Raw genomic sequence first — 19037 nt, forward strand, 5'->3', positions numbered from 1 at the left:
TACAGTTTTTCCTCTGACCTTGGCTGGGTAGATGCTGCCACCACCCAAATGCAAAACACCTTGGAACACAAGAAGGCGCACTTGGGAATTCCTTCCTGTGGGGTACCCTCAAGCCCTTTCACCCCTCCCCCATCCGGGGAAGAGCTGAGAAAGGAAAACAAAGAAATCAGCTGTTGCCACCAGATAATTAAAAAAAACCATGTGCACAGACTTCTTAAGACACTCCAAATCCTGTTCTTAAAGGGTAAATTTTATTAAAAAACAAAGAAAAAAATACATCTGGATCTTAGACTTCTACTCAATTTAAAAATCCCACTTACAAAAAATTAAACATCAAGAATAACCTTCTTGAGGTCCAGCTTAAAGGTTACAAGCAAAACAAAAGCATTTGGGGTTAGCACAGAGGAGTCCACAAGCCTCACAGAAAAAAATAAATAAACGTAATTGCGTCTTTCTAGACATTTCTGATCTACTTACATATCTGGGTTGCCAAATAAGCAATTTCTAGGTATGATTCTAATGATTTTCAAAGCTGGCCTTCAGCTTCTCACAGCATAACTGCTGCCCTGTTCCCCTCTTCCCTGGAGAACAACAACAGACACAAAGGGAAAGTTTTTTCCCCCACAATTTTAAAAAGTTCTAGCCTTCCCATTGGCTCTTTTGGTCAGGTGCCCACTCCCTTCCTTTACTGTGGACTCTTTTTTAACCCTTTACAGGTAAAGCAAGTAGAGAACAGCTACTAACAGGGATTTTATAGCTAACTGGCTGGGTGTCTATAAAAGGGAGCTATCCCTCCCCCCCCCTTTCATTTATCACAGCTCCCCTTATGGATACTCACCAGGTAGCTGTGTTTGGACCTATGCTGTGAATCCAGGTGCTTTTAAGCTTCTCTGAGTCTGGGTAGGTTCCATCTGCAATGGCTGACTCTGGCCTTTTAGGCATGCTCTCTCTGTCTAGGAAATGAACTGCTGCAGCCCAGCTGCCATACACAGGACCAGCACTAATCCCCCAAGAAAAGCCAGTCCCTCAAACACACCTACCCAGGGGCTCCACCCTCACAGGTACTCTAGTTTTTAACCCTTCAGGACCAGTTGACACAAGTAATGAACAGACTTTGCAGAGCGACTTCTAAACCAAACACACTTTTCACATAGGTAAATCTACATTTATGTCATGGAGGTCATGGAATCCATGACTTCCAGAGACCTCAGTGACATTTTCTGCTTCAGCTCCAGGGGCTGCGGGACTGGAACTTGCAGCCAGTGGGGCCCGGCAGGGTTCCAGTGACAGGTGACAGCAGCGACAGGGGACAGCATCCTCAGGGGGGTCCCCCCTTCAAGGTTCCAGCCACAGATGACAGACTCCTGAGGGGGCCCTCCTCAGGGTTCCAGTGGCACACGACAGCCTCACATGAGAAATATAGTCACCCTGCAGCTTCCAGCTGCCGTGGGCAGAGGAGGAACCCCACAGCTCCCAGCCACCATAGTGGTGGGGGAAATGATGGAGTCGCAGCAGCAAAAATCAGACAGGTTGCGGCTTCTGTGAATTTTTGTTTATTGCCCATGACCTGTCCATGACTTTTACTAAAAATAACCATGACAAAATCTTAGCCTTAGTCATAGAAATCATACGAGATACATAAATCTAGACAAAATAACATACATCTGTACTGAATTCCCTCCATCCAAGTCCTCACCACTCTTAAGAGTTCTTTGCGTTTCCAGGAGTGCTTTCAGGGGTCCCAAATTCTCTCTCCTGGACCCCATTCTTCCTTCTCTTGGTCAGTCTTGACTTCTGTTCTGGTTGATGTGCCAGCTAAGAGAAGACGTGGTCCTTTATTATGGCCAGTCCCCTCTGCCATGTGATTTATCTGGTCAGCCTCACAGTCCCCCCACCCACCCCGCAGGTGATCACTGTCCCCTGTCAAGTGATCTGTTACAACCCAACTGAAGTCCAGACCAGAAAAAGTGGTTTATTGCAGATTTGGGACACTCTTTAGCATTGTATTACCAGGGCAAAGTCATTCAGTATTAATGATCCTTAATTGTTTGGCATTGTTTGCCCTTTGTCAGCACTTCTTGGACTTTCAGTCCAAGCTAGAGACAAAAAGATAACAGGGAAGGGATTGTACAATCTTACAGTCAAAATGGTGCTCACAAAACAAAATTGAATTTGTAGCTTGATGTAGATACATGGAGACATATACTAAATCATCATTCAAGACTTGTACATTATCCTTCTAGTAAGACGTACTGAAAATTAATGGTATCCTTGCCCCTGTGCAGAATGTTTGATATATTCCTGAGTAATGACACATTTCTTATCACAAATGATCTGAAAATTTGAGCTATGGATTTCTGTTCTATAGATTGGGGCGATTGGGTGAAATAATGTGATCTTAAAATATTAAAGAACTGAGCAATTACACAGAACCCATTTTTTGTCTGTTGTCTGGCCTCTGTGGTGAGGAACACAATGTAATAATCTACATATCCTACCTATGTCCTAATGAAATGAGACAGACCTTTGGGAGACTGAAGACTGATACGTACTGACAGCATCACTAGCTACACACTGAAAGCTGCAAGTGACCTGGACAGGCAGAGACATCATGATCTCTTAAAAATTGTGTATTGCTGCACATCTACCTACAGCATTTTTCCAGGTCAGACAAATCCAGGAGCAATATGCAATCAAGCCTAAGTCTTCATATGCACTCCCTATCATCCTTCTCTAGGATCCAAATTCTGAGCCTGTAAACACATTTCCTGGGTACACACTGTACTCTTCACCACACAAAGTAAACATACCAATAGTATTCAAACCTTCCATCAGGTGGATGTGTAATGCAAGCTTTCCTATGAACACAAATGCTTGCTAACTTGTTAAAGGGTAAAGTGGATATTAACCAGGGCCGGCTCTACACTTTTTCAGGGAGAGAGATAGCTCAGTGGTTTGAGCATTGGCCTGCTAAACCCAGGGTTGTGAGCTCAATCCTTGAGGGGGACATTTAGGGATCTGGGGCCCAAATTGGGGATTGGTCCGTCTTTGAGCAGGGGCTTGGATTAGATGACCTCCTGAGGTCCCTTTCAACCCTAATATTCTTTTCACCGCCCCAAGCAGCACGTCGAATTGCTGCCTGAAGAAGGACAGTGGGGTGGGAGTAGGTATTGTTTCATATTCTCTGTGTATATATAAAGCCTGCTGCAGTTTCCATGATATGCATCTGAGGAAGTGAGCTGTAGCTCACGAAAGCTTATGCTCTAATAAATTGGTTAGTCTCTAAGGTGCCACAAGTACTCCTTTTCTTTTTGCGAATACAGACTAACACGGCTGTTACTCTGAAACCTGCCTGAAGAAGGAAGCTGCCACTGAATTGCCGCCACGGGCAGCCGAAGAAGGGGGCTGCCGCCGAATTGCTGCCACAGGACTGCGAAGATACAAGCTGACGCCGAATTGCCACCGTAGTGAAAAAACCCATGCCGCCCTAACAATGCACGGACTGCCGCCCCTTTAAGATTGCTGCCCCAGGCACCTGCTTGGAACGCTGGTGCCTGGAGTCGGCCCTGATATTAACCCAATCCTTAACAGATCAATAGAGCTAGAGTTGCTGGCCAGATAATGGATACAATCATTAAGTGAAATCCTGGCTCCCCAAAAGTCACTGGTGTGACTTCAGTGAGGCCAGGATTACACTCATAGCATATGAAGGAACCTCCACTCCCTGAGAGTCACTGGAATTACTACTGAGCCCTGGTCTACACTAGGACTTTAGGTCGAATTTAGCAGTGTTAAATCGATGTAAACCTGCACCTGTCCACATGATGAAGCCCTTTATTTCGATTTAAAGGGCTCTTAAAATCGATTTCCTTACTCCACCCCTGACAAGTGGATTAGCGCTTAAATCGGCCTTGCCGGGTCGAATTTGGGGTACTGTGGACACAATTCGACAGTATTGGCCTCCGGGAGCTATCCCAGCGTGCTCCATTGTGACTGCTCTGGACAGCACTCTCAACTCAGATGCACGATTGTTTGCCATTGCTCTGACGCAGGGAGGGGCGACTGACGACATGGCTTACAGGGTTGGCTTACAGGGAGTTAAAATCAACAAAGGGGGTGGCTTTACATCAAGTAGTATTTCAGGCAGGACTTCATGGAGGGTTCCAATAAGAAATGGTGCACCTAAGTTATTGTTCTTATTAGAACAAGGAGGTTAGTCTGGCCTCTGATTGATACATGGCTAGATTTACCTCGCTGCACCTTCTCTGTGAGTGACTGCAGTGTGACCTAGAGGAATGAGTCCCCTAGACGGGAGGCAGGGGCGGGCGGGTTGCAAATGAGTACAAAACAAATCTGGTCTATTTCTTGTTTTGATCCACTCCATCTATCTTTTACATCTTTGGCTGGCAACAGACGGTGCAGAAGGACTGCATACCATCCACATCTCATGGCTGCTCGGCAGAAGATGGTACAATAGGACTGCTAGCCATCCTCATCTCTTGCCTGCCCGGCAGAAGATGATGCAATAGGACTGCTAGCAATCCGTATCGCCTGCCTGCTCACCATAAGATGGTTCAATAGGACTGACTGCAGGACTAAAGAGAATGACTTGATCAAGTCACTCCAAATTTAGTCCCTGCGCCCATGTCTGCCCAGGCACTCCTAATCAACCTCACAGAGGTGACCAGGAGCACCTCGGACATGACGATGACGACTACCAGTCCTATTGCACCATCTGCTGCCACAAGGGAATGGGTTGCTTCTGCTGTGTAGCAATGCAGTACCGTGTCTGCCAGCACCCAGGAGACATACGGTGACAGTGAGCTGAGTGAGCTCCATGCTTGCCATGGTATGGCGTCTGCACAGGTAACTCAGGAAAAAAGGCGCGAAACGATTGTCTGCCCTTGCTTTCATGGAGGGAGGGAGGGAACGGGGGCCTGACGATATGTACCCAGAACCACCCGTGACAATGTTTTAGCCTCATCAGGCATTGGGATCTCAACCCAGAATTCCAATGGGCAGTGGAGACTGCGGGAACTGTGGGATAGCTACCCACAGTGCAACGCTCCGGAAGTCGACTCTAGCCTCAGTACTGTGGAAGCACTCCGCCGAGTTAATGCACTTAATGCACTTAGAGCATTTTCTGTGGGGACACACACAATTGATTGTATAAAAACGCTTTCTACAAAACCGACTTCTATAAATTCACTACCTTTCGTAGTGTAGACATACCCTGAGATACTCTTTCCCCAGTCATAGTTTTATACATGACTCTCACAGTGGGTGTGCAGGAAAGGCTGTGTTAAGAGCCTGTGTACAATAATTACAACTCTCTGTTAATGTTCATATTGATGCTGGGGGAATGGCAGACAGGGGAAATTTGCACGGAGCATAATCTGGAAAGTAACCATGATAAGTGAGAAGCTGATTCTAAGGGTTCTGTGGGAAAGCTGGCTCAGCAGAACTTTATGTACCAAGATCCACAACCAAGGCACGGACAGACAGAGTGTTTAGGTCCTTTTCTGTGCTGGATTGGCTTTAGATAGTAATATCACTCTTCTTAGAGCTATAAAGGAATGAAACAATTGATTCATTACATTATATAGCCTACCCACCCTTCTTTACTAGATAATTACACTGTGAAGGGCACTTTCAGCAGTATAGTCCTTTCACCTCATCAGATAGTGATGAGAGTGGGTTATTGTAGGGCACAGTTCACTGGCAGGCAGCTATATGCAATCAAACAGGAATCTGGTTTGTATGCTCACTCATACTTGCTAATGCAGGCACCCTCACTGATCTCATCTGGGGCACTATGGTCTGGAAAGTTGTGGTCTTTCAGACAGTAGTCCCCAGGCCATTTAGGGCTCTAAAGGCCAAAACCAATCCTTTAAAGTCTACCAGCTACTTAATGGGCAGTTAGCACATATCCAAAAGCACTGGTGTCATGTGCTCCCAGCAAGAGGTATTGTATAACAAACAAACCTCTTAATTCTGCAACTGCTTCAATTTCAGATAGCCCCTTGAGATGTAGTCCCATTGAGTACACCGCAGCAGTATACTCCAGAGGTGACAAAGACATGCATAACAGTCACAAAATCTGCATCCAAAAGAAACTAATGCAATCTTCTGGCTGTGTACAAATAGAAAAAAATGGATGTTGCCATAGCTGCTGCCTGCTCTTACAGTCCGACTAGCCTCCAAGATTTTCCACCTCCCCCACATATGTAGAGCAAACCTTATCAATGATAGATTGTGATGTTCTCTGCCATTTCTTTCAGCTTTTTCTCCAAACCAATTTACATCACCTCAGTCTTCTCTGGACTGAGTCTCAGCTAGCTAGCTTCATCCATGCCCTGATATCATTCACATGTAGTGTCTCACTTTAGAGTGGTAATGGAGAGTCTGCATCTACTAGCTGGAAAAGAAGGTAGGATGTGGAAGACCCTCTCCACTCAGACTTTTGTTCCTTTGAATGAGGTTGCACCAATTATTCTTTTTCCTTCCCTGAACGTTATGGAAGCAAGAGCACAATTTGGACCTGGGACTATTAATGAATGAATAATAATTTTAGAATGCCCTAGTTTATTGTATTTTCAAGATCCTTGTGCCTCAAAAAAAATCATGCACATTTTCTAGAAAAATACATTAATATTAATTGGACAATTCTTTTCAAAGATCTTCTCTATGAATAAAAGCTTGACTTGGTCCTAAAATGTGAAGCTCTGTTTAAAGTATTGAATCAGAGCGTACAGTCCTTATTCTCTCAAAACTCTGGGAGACTTTGATGAAAATTTGGCCTGAATAAGTGTAACCCTTCTGACCGTCAGAGTTGGCAGCAACAAGGGCCGGGTTCAATATCTAGGTGATTCATTCCAATAACACAATGCAAACCGGCTCGAGCCCCCACCCAGTGACCTGGGACAAATATATACCACCCCCGCTGGGCGCCTCCAAGAGGCAATACTTCCCCTCTCGCAAGCACATAGTCTGAGTGTAGCAAAAAGCCTTTTAATAACAGAGAGAAACAATGTGGCATTATGTTGGGGAAACAGGATTCGTAACACAACCCATGAGCAAAAAAAAAAAAACCACCCCAAGCAAATTGGGGCATGCCCTTTTCCCTTTGGTTCTTGAGTCCAGCAACCCCAAATCACCCAAAGTCCCAAAAGTCCAATGACCCAAAAGTCTCTGTCCCTGGTCAGGGCAGCCCCAGAGTTCGAAAGTTTATCTGCAGAGCTTTACCTCCCAACCTTGGTGGAGATGGGGGGGGGGGAAGAGATAAGGGGCACATTACATGATCTGAAGCTGACCGCCCCACAGCTCCATAGGCCTTCGCTCCACCAGCCGGTCCACGAACTGCTCCGCTCCACGTCCCACAAGCAGCTCCCACCATCCAATGACCTGCCAGCCTGTCCACAAGGCACTCCAGCCGTCCCACAAACTGCTCCACAATGTATCTTCAGGCTCCCCCACTACTTAACACAACGCTCAGTGATTTCAGCTCTTAGTCAGTTCAGCTCGTTGGTGAATTCAGCTTGTAGTAGGGGAGCCTCAGTGCTGGTGCACCATTAGCCCAAAGTGAGCTCTGCAGCCTGTAACTAGACTCCTAATGGAATCAAAATTAGCTCTGATATTCCACAGTGGAGAGAGGAGGAAGTGCAATTAGCATGTAAGGCCCTCACCCAGGGGCCCAAGCCACCAAGTATTAATACTTGTCCCCAGCCTCTCTCAATTCACAGAGTTTTGGAACCCATGACCCTTGCCTAGCGACTGCTACTTAGTTGATGTGAGTCCCTCCATCATAACAAAAGGCCAAGTACAGTTCCAAGCACAGTTCCCATAATCAGGGTAATAACAATTTATTCTTCCTGCCCCAATAACAGAGACACTGGGGATCCCACAGCAGCCAAAGTGACCACTTGGGCAGCTATGGCCTCATTCTAGGCGTGGTGGGTGTGCCTATGCAAATGAGATCTGCCCCTGAAGTTCTTTTCCACAACTTGCCACACCTCACCACCAGATGTCAGGGTGGAGCTCATCCTGACACTGCTTACATCAGGATTCTAAGAGTCAACCCATGGCTTTTTGATTTCCTGTTGATGGTAGAGTGTTTAATTAATCAAGACTTTTCAGTGTTCCTATTATGCTGCTTGATGCCGTTTGGCTTTCTGTGGCCTATTGCTAGATTATGTCAGGGTTTTTTGCAATCCTGCCTTATTTCTTCGTCTGCCTCTTCACAAGAACCCTTTCTGTACTTCCAAGCCTCAGTTACAAGTAATTTCTCTTCACGTGAGAAGTGAATGATTCCTCACAGAGAATTTATATTGGTTATGACATACCTGCTTTACCCTAAATATATTTTTAATGAAAGGGTTTTTGGCAAAAGTGGGAGGTGACAGGGCCATGCAATAAGAAAAATAAATTCCCATGTCTATTTCAGAGAAAATGTGAGACAGCAGAAGCTATCTTTTTATGTTTCAATATTGTAATACCTACAGATCTGTAAATGACAGACAATTTACAGTCTATCATTCCTGATTTCTCCCTAAATCACTTTGTTTAGGTAGTAGCATAGGCCCATAGATCTGAGCTGAACATATCCAAACTGGACTTTAAAAAACCCCTGATTTTTAAAATAAAATAATAAAAAAACCTCCCATCAGGTAGTCTGGGGCTATTGAACAATACTACCAGATAAACTACATTCGCTCACTCAGCTTCAGTGCTAGAAGCCTCTCAACTACCACTGAGTGGAACCCAATCCATATAATCACCATTCAGGCAAAAACCTAGAGGACTGAGTGTCAGACTTTTGTGAATGGGTGTGGGAATGGCATTTCAGAGCTAAAGTCCTGCAACTAACAAAATCCTGCCACCAGCCCCCCATTTTTTAGGTCTAGTCAGTATTAGTTCAATTACATCAGGTGATCTCAACTGCTGTTATGACAGTTGGAAAAATAGGCTGTTTCTCAGGCATGCGTACCATGATGCTGTAGCCACAAAGTACATCTGTCATGGTAGATCCCCTTGCACTCAATTCCCTCCTACTTCTTCCAATAATTCATTCGTAAACCAGAGTACTATGCCATTTCCCACTCTTGGGGGGTTAGTTTATTAAGCTCTTAAAGAATACCTTCTGCCCCTTCAGCCCCAAGCCCTTCCTTTTTGGGCTCCAACTCACTCTTATTCCAAGGCTTCAGATTCCAGCTGTCCCCAGTGCCCTCAATCCAGGTCACTATGCCAGTCCCTGTCTAGCCCCTGGCCTCTCTAGGAAGTCTTTTCACTAGATCCCCTCGAAGTCCTGATCTCACAAACATTTTTCCCTTGATTCCAGGGCTTCTTCCTGGAGCTGTGTTGCCATGCAGGTAGGCTTCCCCATAACCATAACCATAACCAACATCCAGGTTGTGGTCTCACTCCAGTGAGCCTAGACTCACAAAATACTTCCCCTCGTTCTGGGACTACACTGTAATTCAGTGGATGCAACCTTAATGCACCATCATCCAGGCTCTGGTTGCTATTCCAGGTATCTCTCTTCTAACTCTATGCCCCCTATGGCTCTTATTCCCCAAACCAAATGCCTTGGAATCACCTAACAGTTTCTTTCCCCTAGACATACTAGAGAAGCCTATCTGCTTCTTACAGATTTTCAGCTGAGCTCTTTCTGGCCTGCATGAGAACCAGCTGCTCTTCAAGCTATCCCTTGCTCCCTAGCACCACAGCACTGATTAGTCACAGGTGGGACTACATCTATCTCCCCTTTGAGCACCCATCACTGTGTGACAGAGGCTTTTTTAGGTTAACGTTCACACAAAATTTAAATGTCTCTCTTTCGGTATGTAAACAGGACACGTTCCCATCATATAGTTACAAAACAATCCAATGAAGTAAGCTGTAGCTCACGAAAGCTCATGCTCAAATAAATTGGTTAGTCTCTAAGGTGCCACAAGTACTCCTTTTCTTTTTGCGAATACAGACTAACATGGCTGTTACTCTAAAACAAACACAAAGAGTTGGAAGGTCCTGAAGTGTGTAGTGTATTTTGAGAGATCACCTGCTAAAGACAGTTGAAAAATGCTTCCTTTCCTCTGTAATATTATTTATTGCTGTTGCTAGACTTGAATAAACACTTGATGAATGGGGGAAAAAAATCCCCACAACATCATAGCACAACCTATAATTCCACTGAAGTGCTAGTCAGTAAAATAAGCAAAAATAAGTGAATTAGTATTTCTTAAGTCTTAAGACTAGCAGGTCCATACACAAACCCCAATAAATAAATCACTGGGAGAAATATTCTAAAATAAGCAGGATCTTGGAGAATAATGTCCTTACATTTTTTTAAGTAAGCAAAATAGAACCTCTACCTGATTAATGAATACAACAGGAGTAAAACCTCTGCTTTTGATAATCCCATACTACTGTGAGGAAGAATATATTACCATAGGCTCACTTCTTAACCCACTAAGTACAGGATCTTGCAAGCTGTTGTGCACATGTGGACCCCTGCACTCTTGTAGGGCTCCATTGAGATCATGAGGCTGTGCAAAGGCCAAGGGGTTTCCTCTCATGGGTCCCGAGTGGGTAACCAATGGAATGTGGTCCGTCCCATATCCTTTCGAATAGCTTTTTTATCCCCAATGGTTCCAAATCAACTAGGTCAGTCTCCTTAAAGATATTCGTTTAGCAGAGCTATTCTATATAGGTTTTTATACCACACTTATCACAGTAGTATCGCATTGTCTTCCAGAATGAACCCAAAGTCCCGTGACACTACACCCTTTTTTTTATAGTAATAAGTTCCCATACAAGTCTCTGGACCTTGCTGTGTTACATCGGAGCTGTTCAAGATTGCTCCAATCAGCATTATTTGGATTGTTACTGTGAGTTATCCACAGCTGTTTCTTATTTCGTCCCTCTGGCTCCACTCTTTATCTTGTCCTTGGGCTATGTGCCTTTGCTTTAGGGTCATCAATCTGCCATCCGGGTGAAAGATGGCGCCCTCGACTCCTCCACTCCCTTCTTGACCAACTGGCCCAGCTGTCCTTTTTCAGCGAATTACCATACATTTTTTACTCACACCGAACAGTAAATAAGGCAATTACAGCCATAAAACGTCTATCCTTTTAAGAACGCTTATTAACACAATCAGTAAAGAATAAACTCAGAACAATTTCTTCTTACTAATTCAAAGCTAGCAAAATGGAGTATAATTTTACTTGAGACAATTTCTTCCCATTAGGCTTTTGCTTACACATTAACCAATGTGACTGTGACATTATCTGATTAAAATATGACGATGCAAATCATTGTTTCTACCACTGTTATATAATTGCAACGAAACTTATACAAAGTATGATGCATGGCCAGAAAGGGTTAAGCAACCTGCAGGATAAATGACCCAGAGTTAACCTTGAGAGACACGTTAGAAAAGTATATGAATGGTAATTAGGGCCAGTCCATCTTAGATAGGCTAGAACTCTGAAGTGCAAACCTGTATTGTTAGAGAATTAGTGATACTAATTGTATGGGTTTACTTGTATCTTGTTAGATGTTAGCCATGTAAACAGACAGTTCCTGTCTGTCACTATAGCTATTGATTCAGAGATCAAAAGGGAATATTAACATTTAGATGAATCTTGGGTGAAATAATGTCATTGTCTATCTGTCTCTTTAACATAAGGCAATTTATCCATTGGTCATAAACTTTAATCTGTGTAGCTAAGTACCGGTGATGCTTAGGAAATAGGTCTACCTCAAAGTCTCCATGATTGCCTATTGTTTGCCTAAGGACTCCGAGCTGTTGAGAGAAGGCCCGGAACTGTATAAAAACCCCTTGCGTCCTGATCCTGTTATCTCAGATCTGCTTGACGCTTCACGCAGGGGAAGCTTAAGCCATAAGGCTGAGATTGCCAAAGTCCTGTCTGGATCACCCTGAATATGGACATTGGAATATAATCTATGGACTAATTCTGAGAGAACTCTTTTCAAATACAAAGCTCACCATCTCTGCTATAAATCTGCTCTCAGAACTGTACTCATGTCTGTATGTATATTGATCTCTTAACCAATACTCTTTCTCTTTTCCTTTTTAATAAATCTTAGTTTTTAGTTAATAAGAATTGGCTGTAAACATGTATATGGGTATAATCTGGAATATTCATTAACCTGGGAGGTAATGTGTCCAATCCTTTGGGATTGATAGAACTTTCTTATATGATGAATAAGATTTTCATTAATCCTCCTCATATTTGACTTGGGTGTCCAGTGGAGGCCTGAGGCTGGGTTGCTTTAAGGGAATTGTGTTGCTGAATTCTGGGTAACCAGTGAGGTATTATAGAAGCTGTTTTGTGCTGGTTTGGTAAATCTAAGTATTGGACTATTCACCAGCTCTGGGGATTGCCCCATTCTTTGCAGTTCACCTTAACTGAGTGACTTCAGCATGGCTTCCTGGGACCCCAGTCACAGTGACTAACATTTGTTGTTTGTTCCCTCCTCCTCCCCCACACCCAGCTAAAGAAGCACGTGCAGTAAAGTGCCTTGTTTTGGTAGGGTTCTGTTGTTGTTTTTCAATAGATATATCTGTTCCTATGTACTTTGATAAGACCAGGTGAAAGAAATGCACCTTGCACTGGAAGTCAAAAGCAGTGAAGTTTGTGATGGTCATTTTTTGGGTGATTTCATTCCATAGGCTTGGACCAGCCCCAGAGAAGGTTCTCTCTCCCGCACAGACGAGCTTTATTCTTATTGTGTTTAGGTTGAATGCTGCATTCATCTTCCCCCATCATCTCCTATTTGTACACTATGAGAGATTATCTAGTGAATCCAAGATTTTTTTCCTTCTTCTGTTAATATAAACCTAGCGACTTAATAGCATTTGTATTTCATGTCACATATAAAAATGACAATCTGTATATTTCAATTAAGTTCCTTCAGTAAGAGGCTCCTTAACTGCTTAGTATGTTTATTCTTATTGACAATTTCCATTCTCAGGTGCTGTAATGATAGTGGAAAATCAGTTAGACACAATGGTGAACAGTAACTATAATTAAAATGTTGCATGCACATTTTGTGATATTACCAACAGATATACAAGATGTTTGAACTCTAGCAACAATGTTAATTTAAGTCATAAATAAAATGCATAAGCACTAAAATTAAAACAAGTGTGTTTCCAAATTATAGATGAAAAGTATGGACATACATTGCACAGGCAATTAGACACAATGCTTTGTTTCTATTTTTCCCAAAATCTTTAGAGGAAATGTTTGATCACAAATATAGTGCAGTTAGTTACCTGGAAATAAGTTATAGAAGTTAACCTAACAAGAAGGATATCAATAAGCATGGCTGGGGATAGTCATGGAAGAACCCAGTCTTACTTAGCATTTTTGTTTTTGGCTGAGCATGAGTACTTCTATCTATTCATATCTCCTTTTATTTCTTCTTCAAGTGGTGTGAGAAATTATTCTATATCTTAATTTAAATATTTTCATTGTCTCAAACTCTGTTAAAAGATGAGTGTTTGGGTTGAACACTGCATTCAACTTCCCCCATGATCTGCTATCTGTGCACTATGAGAGAGCGTCTAGTGAAGATAGCTTTTCTTCTGCCGCTGCTGATATACACCCACCCATTAGCGATGTGCACCACCCGCCATTTTTGAGTATTGGTAAACAGGCCTCCATTTTATCTGAAATAATTTCTAGTCAGTTACTTTTGTCCAAAAACATAATCTTCCTACCAAATACCAAGAAGCAGATTATGCTTCTTTACCATACTGAATATGCATTAAGATAGGGTAAAATTTTCTTCCGTGAGCTACACTGCTGCTCACTTACACACAGGGCAAATCATAACTACATATTCTGAGTGCAACCCATGTATGGGAACTCCCATTGTCAACAGAAGAGACTAAGTATACAATATGTATTACAGATACATACTATGGATATGAGACCCACACTGTACTTCTGAGAGAAACTATACTATTTAGATAACTATTGTTTTCAATGCTTCCTCCATGCCCCATCTGTAGTTTTAATCTAATGTGACCTAGGCTTGAATAGTTTCAATCTGAAAATTAAGCAGCTAGATCAAAGAATGAATTCTTTTCCCTTTTCCCCAGAACTCAGACATCTGTCATAACAATGGAATTGGTGGACATGATTTACCTGTGGAAAAGAGTGTTAAGAATAGCTAAGGCACTGAACATAATGAAAAGTGATCTAGAATTCCGAGAGGCCATATTGCCACTAAGCTAAGGAGGAACATGACACACACACTGCACTTTAGTTTTGAGAACCAGAATTTCAAAGGGATTTTGAAACTGCACTGAAGGTTTTTATGTATATAAGCCAAGATTGTTTGGGTTAAACAGACAATTTAGAGCAACTTTGGGAAGGAAAAGGACAACCTGGGATGTTTTCTATGAACAGAAAAAAATATCCTTAAAGGGATGGTGGGCATCTCCTTTCCTTTGCACTCCAAGTAAGAATTTCAGTGGCTGAAAAGCATCCTCAGCCTCCAACTATGGAGTCACTCCAAACTAACATCATATTCTAAATTGCCCTTTCCTGCCCGCCAGACTCAGAATTGGACCTTGCTCTTGATCTACTTTTCCAGAGAAACTAGTGATCTGCTGGTTGTTTAGACAGGAGCCATCTCTCAGCTCAAGGTTGATACCTCCCATCAGCCATCTGTCATATGACCATAAAAAACAGCAACACAACAGCTTCTTCCTCCTCTTAGTTTTTGTCTGTCTTTGATTAGTGAAATTCACTAAATAAAAACTAAAAACTATGTGAGTAAGCTGAGGATGTTTCATTGCAGTTCAGTTCAGCTTTCCATCATTTAAGGGTTAACAAAAACTGAATTATTTGGATTTGGACTGGGCCAGATCATTATCTGGTTTAAATCAGCATTGATCAATAGAAGTCAATAGAACAAAGCAGAACATTAGAGGATGGGTGGTTATTACGGAGTTAAACCTCAGCCCATGAGAAAGAACCTTGAAGTTTAGCACTGGCAGTAGTTTAGTACTAGCAATAGGGTGCACCAAGTAATAGACAGTTAATCTATAAACCGAAAGAATACTCTGAGAAATGTCTCATTGAGTAGCAAATGCATTTAGGAAAGTTTTTCTCCCTCTTCACAGACTCCTGACTCTGCATCTGCTTTCCCCAAGTGAAATATTTATAGATGTGCTACAGCTTGTGCTCATTGTGGCCAGTATTATAGAAATTCATTTGAGGCAAAGGCAAGATCATTTCTTGCCTGGTGTAAAATGCATCTTCACTCCACTGGTATCGGAATGCAAGCTACAATTCAACAGCTGAACACAAAGTGAAAAAGTCACGTTGAATTAATTTGGCTTTCATGTAGACTTCGTGCACTTCTATCTCAATTTGGTATTAGCATTTAAGAGCATTTTTAAAGTGTTACTTTAGTGTACATGTATATAATGTGAATCTATATTAAAATTGCAAATAGTTGAAGTCATTTTAGACCCAGCAATTGGGAAACAAATGTCTTCAATCACAAAATTTATTCTCAGTGTATTTTCAACTTCTTGAATTTTCATAAATTCAAAAGCTTTACATATTTTAGCTATTTTAATTCTATTAGTTATTATAAATCTAAGCATACATGAATTTGCAAAACTGGAGGAAGAATTAGGCAGCTGTATAATACCCTGGGTTCTTTTCTTTTATTATTGGCAAAATTAAAGGAATCTTTGAGGCTCACAAATGATTTTTGTGCAAAAGATTAGAAATGTGCTGGATATTTGCATCATCTGCACATAAGGAGTGAACTATATAGTCATAGATAATGTACTTTGTAAAAAGATTGAAAAGAGATTTGTGCATGAAACTTTCCAAATCCATTTTACAGCTGCTATTTTGCACAGCCCACATTCTATCAAAATAAAACACAAACTCGTGTTTCAAGGAGCCTGAAAATGCATCTCCTACACGCTACAGTATATTGTTTAGTTGACATAGACAACCCGTAGTAAAATCTGTAACTCAGTGGAGATATCTGCCAATTGAACAGACACAGATGATGCACATAAGATTCATACAGAAGTGCACTAACAATAAGCTTTTGCATATAAAACTATCCCTTAAGAAGAGATTGTGCTTGAAACTCTTTTATAGCTACAGTATTTTTGTTTGTTATGTTTAAGAGGCACTGCATAAATATGAAGTTAGTCACCTAATGCACTTAATATTTCTCAATTGAGGACTATTGCAGCTTTACTCTATGTCTAGGTGCTGATTATACTTTGGTTTGCTTTACAGTAGTAACATTGCACTGGCAACACAGGTGATACTAAGAGGAAAGCTGGAGACACTGCCAACTGGAGGATTGAAACAAATAGTTCACTCTTTTACTTCTTTTCATGCTTCTTGGTTAATTCCCCTCTTTCTAACTGCAGACTCACACTGCTGTTTACTTTCTTCTCCTGTTGTTGGCTCTCCTGAGAGACTTGCTGAACTGCCTGCAGGATGGCAGTTTGCACAATCTGTTTGCTGGCATTCTGTAACGCAACTTCTTCTTGTTCATTTCCAGATTTCTCACCTACAAAAAAAAAAGTTTGAAAAAAAGGAATTTAAGACACCTGCTATAACAGGAGGTGATCTAGAAAGGTGGATCTATCTACAACATTGTCAGAGTCAACACAGCCTTCAGCAAGAATGAAGAGGGATGGCTTGTTCCTGCATAGATTCACCACCTGAATGGAGGAGGGGGTGTGCATCAGATAGAAGTGCTACTGAGATGTGGAATGGCCACATGTTCACTTGGTAGGTTGAGAACAGAGGAGCCTTCCGCCAACCCTCTTGGGCAACAATTTACTTGGGCTATGCGCTTGGATGAGGATTTAGACTTAGCATATCTGACACCTTCTCCTTTACTGCTATATAAAGAAAGACTATGCTTCTAACAGTTTATTTATCTTTAATAAAAAAAAAACCCACCAAACCCAATTCCCACTGACATCAGTGTCAACATTTCCATTGGCTTCAGAAATAGAATTATTTTAAGGTGTAAATTGATTAATCTTTAACAAACTATACCTGCAAATATATTTGCAATAAAAAGTTACTTACCTGCTCTGTAAGTTCTGCTCGTGAGGGCACAGACGTGTATTCCACTTTGGTGCATTTGTGCCTAGTGCACCAAGAGTTGGAGACTTTTTTTCCCCTGCAGGAGAATCTGTCACTGTCGGGACAGAATATACACCCTGGGTCTCCTCATGGCCCCTTCTGAGGCTATGTAAGGGTGGTGTTACCCTAATCCCCCCACCTCAGTTCCTTTGGACCAGACAGCTAGACAAAGACTCCAGGGAACAAGGGGTGGAGGGTGGGTCATGGAATACAAATTTGCACCCACATCTAAAAGAACAACAGTAACAGAACAGGCAAGTAATTATTTTTTCTTCAAATGTTTGCAGATGTTCATTCCACTTAGGTGACTCACCTCCAGTATACGCTTGAATCTAGTTAAACAATGACTATAATATTAATTTGCCAAAATTTTCATCTGGTCCGGATGCAATTATGATGGCATAGTGATGCGTGAATGTATATAGTGAGGACCACATGGTAGTCCTACAAATGTCCAATATAGGAACATCCCTCAGGAAAGCGACTGATGAAGGTGGAGTCCCTGTGGAATGGGCTGAGAGTCTTGGAAGAGGAGTGTCAGCTATCCAATATGCTGTTGTGATCCAGGAGGTGATCTATCTTGAAATCGTCTGCATTGAGACTACTTGCCCTTTCATACAGTTTGGATACAACACAAAAAGACAAGGTGATTGGACTCTCTCATTTCACTCCTGAGCCCTACCTTGTTCCTGATTTCTGCCTTCCTGTCCTATTCCTGGTTCCTGTCTTATTCCAGATCCCTACTTCTCTGACCCACCCCTGGCTACTGACTTTGGCTTTGACCCTTGGCTTGATTCCTGACACCAGCTCTGACCCTTGGCTTGACCTTTGGCTCTGACCCACACCTCTGATTCCTGGCTCCTGACTCCTGCAGCGACAATTAGGCCTGACCACCACTGGTCTGACCACCTACATCCCAGCCTATGACACCAACCTGTTCAGGTTGTGTCTGGGTGATAGACAGATTTCAACCATGAGGCTATGTGTCCCAGCAATCTCAGGCAAGTCCGAACTGTGGTGGACAGAAGAGATCTGAGGGACTTGCACAATTTGTGAGTCATTTAAAACCTGTGAGGAAGAAAAGTAGTCAAATTCACAGAATTGAGTAGGGCCCCAATGAACTTAAGCCTCTGAGTTGGAATAAATAGTGACTTTTTCCTTGTTCAGAAGGAGTCTCAGATGACTGAAAAAGCAGAGATTAACCTGAAGAGGCCCCAAATCTGATCCTGTGAAGAACCTTGTACCAGCCAATCACCCAGTTAAGGGAAGATGTGGATATCGTTCTTCCTTAAGAAGACCGCCACTACCACCGAACATTTTGTGAATACACGAGAAACCGAAGACGGGCCAAATGGAATTACCATGGCCTGGCAATGGCGGTTCCCCCCACCCCTCACCAGAAAGCTGAGGAATCTCCAGTGATTGGGCAATACCACCACTGGGAAAATATGTATTTCAAAGATCAAAAGCAGCAAACCAATTGTTGATATCTAGGGAGGGGAGTATAAAAGCTAGGGTAATCATGTGGTATCTCAGTTGCTTGATGAATTTGTTGAGAACCTGAAGGTCCAAAACAGGTCTCAGTCCTCCCTTGAAATTGGGGATAAGGAAATAATGGAAATAGAAGCCCTGTCCTTGAAACTGCAGGGGAACTTTCTCTATAGCCCTTAGGATGAGTGGAGTCTGAACTTCTTGAAGGCGCACAGACTTGTGAGATTGGTCCCTGAAAGGGGACAGGGAAAGGGGGACAAATAAGAACTGGATCAAATATCCCAGTCCCACTGTACTTAGGATCCACGTGTCCAAGATTATTGTCTTCCAAGTGAGAAAGTGAGGAAAATCTGTCCCAAATTGGGGGGGAAG

At 42.5% G+C, this 19037-nt stretch overlaps 1 protein-coding gene across 1 annotated transcript; it reads right to left on the reverse strand.

The window, feature by feature from the left end:
- Window positions 1–16199: 16199 nt before the first annotated feature.
- Window positions 16200–17172, reverse strand: AKAIN1 (A-kinase anchor inhibitor 1). Its single transcript, XM_078851318.1, has 2 exons — window positions 17118–17172; window positions 16200–16587 (listed from the first exon to the last, which is right to left on the reverse strand). Exons 1-2 carry the CDS (start codon window positions 17170–17172, stop codon window positions 16397–16399), a joined length of 246 nt encoding a protein of 81 aa, XP_078707444.1. The 3' UTR covers window positions 16200–16396.
- Window positions 17173–19037: the final 1865 nt, after the last annotated feature.

The sequence above is a fragment of the Lepidochelys kempii genome, chromosome 2 (assembly GCF_965140285.1).
Source record: "Lepidochelys kempii isolate rLepKem1 chromosome 2, rLepKem1.hap1, whole genome shotgun sequence".
Lineage (NCBI taxonomy): Eukaryota > Metazoa > Chordata > Testudines > Cheloniidae > Lepidochelys > Lepidochelys kempii.